General features: G+C 39.3%; 1 protein-coding gene and 1 long non-coding RNA gene across 2 annotated transcripts; both read right to left on the reverse strand.

Moving 5' to 3' along the window:
* Positions 1-392: 392 nt before the first annotated feature.
* Positions 393-3,350, reverse strand: LOC143890892 (uncharacterized). Its single transcript, XR_013255272.1, has 2 exons — positions 2,948-3,350; positions 393-703 (listed from the first exon to the last, which is right to left on the reverse strand). It is a non-coding gene; the product is annotated as an uncharacterized LOC143890892 (long non-coding RNA).
* Positions 3,351-3,549: 199 nt separating this feature from the next.
* Positions 3,550-4,709, reverse strand: LOC143891048 (uncharacterized). The gene is made up of 2 exons (XM_077395701.1): positions 4,358-4,709; positions 3,550-4,061 (listed from the first exon to the last, which is right to left on the reverse strand). Exons 1-2 carry the CDS (start codon positions 4,707-4,709, stop codon positions 3,550-3,552), a joined length of 864 nt encoding a protein of 287 aa, XP_077251816.1.
* Positions 4,710-7,525: the final 2,816 nt, after the last annotated feature.

A 7,525-nucleotide genomic window follows, 5' to 3' on the forward strand; every position in this document is an offset into this window, starting at 1 on the left:
ACGCTTGACTTCACATGCGGACAACATATAAAATTTCATATTTTCCCGTAACAGTCATGAGCTTTTATATGGTGTGGCGTGGCCGTACAGTCATGAGCTTTTATATGGTGTGGCGTGGCCGTAGAGTCCACCATTTTACAAAAGGACAGTACGCCACCATTTTATAAAAGGACAGTACGCCCCACTTCACAGGAGATCTGAACCGTTCTTTTGTTGTGCCACAATGTAAATCGGTTGCACCCTTAAATAAGGGGCAAGGGGGGCAATTGGCTCCCTGAAATCCGGGATTTGTTCGGCCACAATGTGAATAGGTTGATCCAAACCGTTATATTTTTTAACTCTAGTGTAACGACCCGATTTCCATAACCGAAGTCACTACTAACAAAAGAATAAGGAAGGCCAAAAATCACATTTTTTTTTAAACCAATAGTCTAGACTTAGACGCATTCTTATTCTAATTATTTATTGTACATTACACTTGGATTAAACTAAGCCAAAGAAGAATAACAAAAAGGTCCACAACTACTAAAAACAACCGAAATATTTAAACTACTAAAGCAGAAATAATTTTGTAGAGGACTTGACTATATCGTCATTCCCCAAAACCACTACGAACGCTCTCCCATCCCAAGTGTCGCTTAAATTTGTTCTCCTGCGAAGGCGCTATCGGGCTCCTCCTCTATCACATCGTCACCTATGAAATCTGGTAGAAAAACTAAGTTAACAGCAACGTCATTTGACCGGAAAATGTAATAAAAGTACAACACAGATAATTATAATTGAAAGATAACATTTCTCATGATTTTCACTTAGAAGAATAACAATAGAAAGAGTAACAACTTATACAGATGCCAACTATAACATGAAGCAGAGTTCAATAACGGATATGCCTCAACAAAGTGTAAGCTATCTGTGGATCTACAAATATAATGGCAAACACATCATCTCAGTAAGTCATAAGGTCCACTAAACTCCTCATAATTATATACACAATGAGAATATTCAAGTACCCGTCGGTAAATGGCCACACGTAGTTCTATGACCTTCTCGCATTTTTAGTACGAGGCCAATAAAAAGCATCATATATATAGATTATGGCCTAAATAGAAAATCCTACCATAAGAATTTCTACGGATATAATCATTGAATTCAAGTGCGTAAGTAGAATGGAGCATAAGCATAAACAATTGAGGTAGGACGTGAAACAGTCATAAGAAATAAAACCTTCAAAACAATATCATAGTTATAACTAAGATTACAATTTTAGTCATCACATGCCTTGGGTTCTTGAATGTTGAGAAGTTGAAGTGTCTCAAAGTGAGAATGGGAGGAGATCAACCTGAAAGCGAGACCACATACAGGTATACTAACTTTCTCACAAAGTTATCATTTTATTTCAAGATGATTCGAGGCGTCGTGTTATACTAAATAAGAAAAGACAACATTAGTTGGTATAGTCATCAAAACTGGGTAGTGTATTATCATTAGTATTTATCTTCCTCTATTCAAGGTGTTTTACTAAGTAATATCAACTTAACCATGCATTGATATCTACACTAACTCATTTCGTCTCCTGTTATTTAGGGAGCTGCCAAAGGTTATAACTGTTCTCAAAATGCTCACTCAAACCATTTAATAAAGAAAGATAAGCTAAAGGCCATGCAATCACAAAAGGGAGAATGATTTCAACATAAGCATGTTTTAATAGTTGCACTGACTCATCTTGTCTTTTTATTGGTTTAAGTGCTGTGGAAAGGATATTGCCATTCTCGAAGAGCTCTTACAAGCTCACCAAGAAGGAAAAGACAAGTCAAGTTTTGTGTAGTTATTAAAAATATAACAGTGCTAAAATCAACAGTTTTTCCCACAAATAAGAAAAGACAAGGTGAGTTTGTGCCGTTATCAAAACATTGTTGCAACATCAGCAGCTTGTATTGCATTTTTAAAAAAAAAAAGACAAGCTGGATTTGTGTGAATATTAAAAACATGGTTCGGCTGATGTCATACTTTTCTTTTCTTTTTTCTTTTTTTTAGTGAGATGCCCCACCCCTCTTTCCTACCCGAACCACCCCTTTATAATGTAAAAGAGGAGTCATAAGTATAACATAGGGGTGGCCTAGGGTAAAAAGAGAGGGCTGAATACATCATTTCATTTTTATTTATAGTTCACCTTGTTCCCTGTTTCTATTTCACTTTGCCATTGCAGGTTTTTGGAAGTGGGTTTGCATACACAGATAATGGTCCGAAACATGGGGATTGAGGGCAATGCATGGACTCTACAGATTAGAGGCCATGGTGGCTTGGGCATGTAGGTGTGATGGAGAAGGCAAAAAGGGGTTTGATAACTTAGTGACCATGGGTTGTGACATAGTGTTATAGTGGGCTTTCAAAGCTAATGGATTTTCTGGGTTTTAAAACTCAAGTTCTGTGTTGGTTGGAGTGAAGGGACGAGCCATGGGTAGAAGATGGTGTGAGCTATATGATCTTGTTTTTAATAGAGTTTCTTTGTAACTAGGTTTTTGTGTGTGAGGATGAAGATTTGGTCAATAAAGGTTCATGGCTTTTAAATTGAAGGGGATGGGTTATGGCAATTTTTGAGATTGGGGTTTTAATGGATTCATAGAATTGGAGTTTTAAATTTCTGTATAATGTTAATGATGAATTTACATGGGTTCCATGGTTTTATTTTACTGGTTGAAAGCAAAGTTTTCTAAAAATTTTAGACATTGGGAATTGGTTCAAACTGAAAGTGGTTTTGGCCCAAAAATCTTAAGAAAATTCTAGGGCTGAGAATTAGGGATATATCCTAAAAAAATATTCTTATTTTTCTTATAGTTCATCAACAGATAACTTGAAGAAGATGGGTATCCTAACAAGGCCATACACGAGCATGCCTTGTTCAAGCGAATAAAGATGGAAATCAAGAACAAGATAGCATTAGACATACCTTTTGTAAGAAAAACTCCCAGGAAGAGCACTTGAATCTACACAAGGTCTTTGAAAGAGAAGAAATTGATTGATTCATCAGCCTTAAACAAGGAGGAAGATGATGTCTTTTGGGTTTTTCAGAAACAAGAATGAGAAAATACCTTTCCAAGGGTTGGGTGATATAAGAGAGATCGGTTTGGTCTTTAGAGATGTGAGAGAGATGTGGGACAGGGTATTGGGAGTGAAATTTGTGGAGATGGGATGATGATGGGTGTTCTTAATGGGGGCAATGGGACACGGACAGGGAGATGGAGAGGGGTGTGGGTGTTCATTTATGGGATTACAGCAGAGGGATGTGCTGGGATTTATTGTGGGGGAATAAATGAGCATGGTTGGGGTTTGCTTTGGGAAGGGGTAGAGGGATAAGGCTGCAGTGAGTGTTATAAGGGGTCGTCTCTTATAAAAGACGAGGATGAATAGTAACCCACAGATGAATAGTAAAATGAATAGTGAATGGTAATTGTGAAAAATTATTTATATATATCTATATATTTTTACGGATATTACATTCTACCCACCTTAAAAGAAATTTCTTCCCCGAAATTCGACTTCCTAATTCTTTTAAGCATAAATGGTACTGTTATTTTCATAGATCATACCTTCATATAATTTTGGAAAGTTTTTCTGAATCTCTGATTCACGTTCCCAAGTAGCCTCCTCAATATTGTGATGGCGCCAAAGTATCTTGACGAAAGGAATCTTCTTGTTCTTTAAGTCCTTCATTTTTCGTTCCAAAATACGCACTCGCTTTTCTGAGAATGTCAAGTCTTCCTGAAGTTCTATCTCATCTTCTTCCAGTACGTGAGAAGGATCGGGGTGATAAAGGCGAAGCATGGACACATGAAAAACATTATGCATCCTCTCTAAATGTGAAGGCAACTCCAACTCGTAAGCTCTCGCTCCAATTCGTTTCGTAATCATATATTGTCCAATGTAACGAGGACTTAACTTCCCCTTCCTACCAAACCGCATAATCGCCTTGAACGGAGAAATCTTTACAAACACCATATATCCTTCTGCAAATTCAAGCTCTCTTCGCCGCTCTTTGATCAAAGCAACCTTTTTGTCGATTCCTGAAGTAACTTCGGCCCAATCAATTGCTTCTCACCAATCTCCGCCCAACACAAGGGAGATCTACAAGCACGACCATACAAAGCTTCAAATGGAGCCATTTGAATACTCTGTTGGTAACTATTATTTTAAGCGAACTCACAAAGGAGCAAGTATTGCTCCCAATCTCCACCAAAATCCAGAATACAAGCTCTCAACAAGTCTTCCAAAATCTGATTCACTCTTTCCGTCTGACCATCCGTCTAAGGATGACAAGCAGTACTATAATTCAACTTTGAACCCAAAGCTTATTGCAGACTCTTCCAAAATCCTGAAGTGAACCTATTGTCTCTGTCTGAAACAATATACATAGGCACTCCGTGCAACCTGATGATCTGTGAAACATAAACTTCTGACATCTTCTTCAAAGTCCAAGTCTTTTTCATAGCGATGAAGTGAGCAGACTTGGTGAGACGGTCTACAATCACCCAAATGCTATCGAATCCACTCCTTGTTCTGGGTAAACCCATAATAAAATCCATTGATAAACTGTCCCACTTCCACTCAGGAATCTCTAAGGGTTCAAGAGTACCTCCAGGTTTCTGATACTCTATCTTTATCTTCTGACAAGTTAAGCATTTAAACACATAATCGGCCACATCTCTCTTCATGCCACTCCACCAAATATTTCTTTTCATATCCTAAAACATCTTGGTGCTACCCGGATGGATGGCGAGACTTATGAGCCTCACCAAGATGCTTTTTTGAGCTCCTCTTCATTCGGTACACAAATTCTGTCCTTAAAATACAAACAACCATCTGACCTAACCGAAAAATCTGGCTTGGAATCCGCTTCTTCCTTCATTTTCATTATCTCTGCATCATTTGCCTAAGTCGTCTTAATCCCTTCCATAAAATCTGATTGAACTCGTAGACTGGCAATGAAAGAACTATCACCAACCTCACAAGTCCCCAAATCAAGATCTCTGAACTGTTCTAATAATTTCCACTCTTTCATCATCAAACATGCTAATTTAGGATGCTCTTGTCTGCTAAGAGCATCCGGCACTACATTTGCTTTCCCAGATGATAACTCAACGTGAAATCGTAATCCTTAAGAAACTCGAGCCATCTACTCTGGCGCATATTCAATTCCTTTTGATCAAAAAGATATTTGAGGCTCTTATGGTCGTTAAAAACCTTAAACTTCACTCGATACAAATAATGTCGCCAAATTCTTAAAGTAAACACTACCGCCGCCAACTCTAAATCACGAGTGAGGTAATTTACTTCATGCCTTTTCAGCTGTCTCGACCCATAAGCAATGACTTTTTCTGATTGCATGAGAACACAACCCAATCCCCCTAAAGGAAGCATCACTGTACACAACAGAATCCCCTTCTATAGAAGGAAGTACTAACACTGGTGCAGATGTTAATCTCTTCTTCAATTCCTGAAAACTGATCTCACACTCCTCAGTCCAAATATACTTAGCATTCTTCCTTCTCAATTTAGTCAACGGTCCAGCTAAAATCGAAAAGCCTTCGACAAATTTTCTATAATATCCTGCCAAACCTAAGAAACTCTTGATCTCTGTCACATTTGTTGGTTGTTTCCACTAGGTAACCGCCTCAACTTTAGCAGGATCAACTTCGATTCCTTCCTTAGATACCATGTGACCCAAGAATGTCACACACTCTAACCAAAACTCACATTTAGAAAACTTTGCATGCAACTGATTCTGTCTCAAAGTCTCTAATGCAAGCCTCAAATGCTCGGCATGCTCTTCTCTGGTTTTCAAATAAATGAGAATATCATCTATGAACACCACCAGAAACTGGTCCAGAAAAGGCTTGAAGACTCTGTTTATTACATCCATAAATATGACTGGAGCATTTATTAGCCTAAAAGGCATCACCACAAATTCATAATGACCATACCGAGTTCGAAATGCAGCCTTAGAGATATCTTCGTCTCTGACACGCAACTGATGATATCCGGACCTTAAATAGATCTTCAAAAAGTGGGCAGCTCCTTGCAACTGATAAAAAAGGTAGTCAATCTAAGGAAATGGATAACGATTCTTGGTGGTTACCTTATTTAACTGCCCGTAGTCAATGCATAACCGAAGACTACCGTCTTTCTTCTTTACAAATAAAATAGGAGCTCCCCATGGTGATGAACTCGGCCTAATAAATCCCTTCTCAAGTAACTCTGATAACTGATCATTTAATTCCTTCAACTCTGCCGGGGCCATTCTGTAAGGAGCTTTAGGAATAGGTCCGGTCCCTGGCTCAAGGTAAATAGTGAAATCGATCTCTCTGTGGGGAGGCAACTCCATTAAGTCCTCTGAAAAAACATCTAAGAACTCGCTCACCACAGGGATGTCTGCTGTAGAAAGCTCTCCACTATCATCTTCCCTTCTTCACATATGCCAAGTAGCATTCACACCCCTTATTTAACAACTTTTGAGCTTTCATTACTGCTATCAACTTGATTCTTCTAGGACGCTTCACCCCTTCAACAATAAATTCATCTTCTCCAGGAATAGAGAATCTCATCACTTTATGAAAACAGTCTACATTGGCATGATAGGAAGCCAACCAATCCATGCTAAGTATGACATTAAAATCATTCATGTCTAGTAATGCGAGGTCTCCCAAAAGCTCTCTCACCTATCTTGATAACACAGCTCTTGCAGACAAATTCAATAACTACAATATCTCCTACTGGTGTGACAACTTCTCAAAGGATGTAATAAAGGCACAGGAGTCAAATCCAACTCCCGGACAAAGGCAAGCGATATGAAAGATAGGGTAGAGCCAGAATCGAAAAGAATATGTGCCGATGTATTATTAACAAAAGTTGACCTTCTACCATGACATCAGAAGCTTCAGCATCCTGCTGATTGAGTGCAAACACTCGGTTGACTGGCTCCTGAGGGGCATTTTTCTGTTGATTCGACAGGCGGTTCTAATTTCCTCTCCATTGATTCTATTGCTGCTGCGCTGGGGGTCTCTGCTGTTGTGGTTGTTGCTGGTTGTTGAAGTTCTGATTTTCTTGATTTGCCAATGGCGAAAAGTTCCGCTGCTGCTGCCTCGGAGGAGCTCTCATGGCCCTAGATAAAGCCTTGGGACACTCCAAAATTTTATGGCTTGGGTCTCTACAATTGTGGCAGACATTCATAGTCTTCCAACACTTCCCAGAATGGAACTTCCCACATGTAACACATGGAACTCTTGCAGAGAAACCTTCATCTGTCCTCGGCCTCATGGGAGGTGGTGCCTGATTCCTGCTCCCTGATGACTGCACCCGAGCTACCTGAACAACCTTTTCACTATGCTCCGCCATCTCAGCCTTTCCACCGGCCTCTGCTAATGTTTGGGGCTCAAGGATGACAACTCTTGCCATAATAGAAGGGTGAAGTCCATCTATAAACTTTGCCAGTTTATCATCTTCTGTAGCTGCGTAGCCAGGTGCATACCTC

The sequence above is a fragment of the Tasmannia lanceolata genome, unplaced genomic scaffold (genome assembly GCF_043159265.1).
Source record: "Tasmannia lanceolata isolate RefF3 unplaced genomic scaffold, GAP_Taslan_0.1 ptg000013l, whole genome shotgun sequence".
Classification (NCBI taxonomy): domain Eukaryota; kingdom Viridiplantae; phylum Streptophyta; class Magnoliopsida; order Canellales; family Winteraceae; genus Tasmannia; species Tasmannia lanceolata.

What these genes read in the sequence shown, in the direction of transcription:
- LOC143891048 (XM_077395701.1), bottom strand. Translation starts at nt 4,709, where the DNA reads ATGAAGAGAGATGTGGCCGATTATGTGTTTAAATGCTTAACTTGTCAG. An exon ending in CACTTCAGGATTTTGGAAGA is followed by an intron (nt 4,062 to 4,357) that starts GTCTGCAATAAG and finishes AAGTTACTTCAG; the next exon opens with GAATCGACAAAAAGGTTGCT.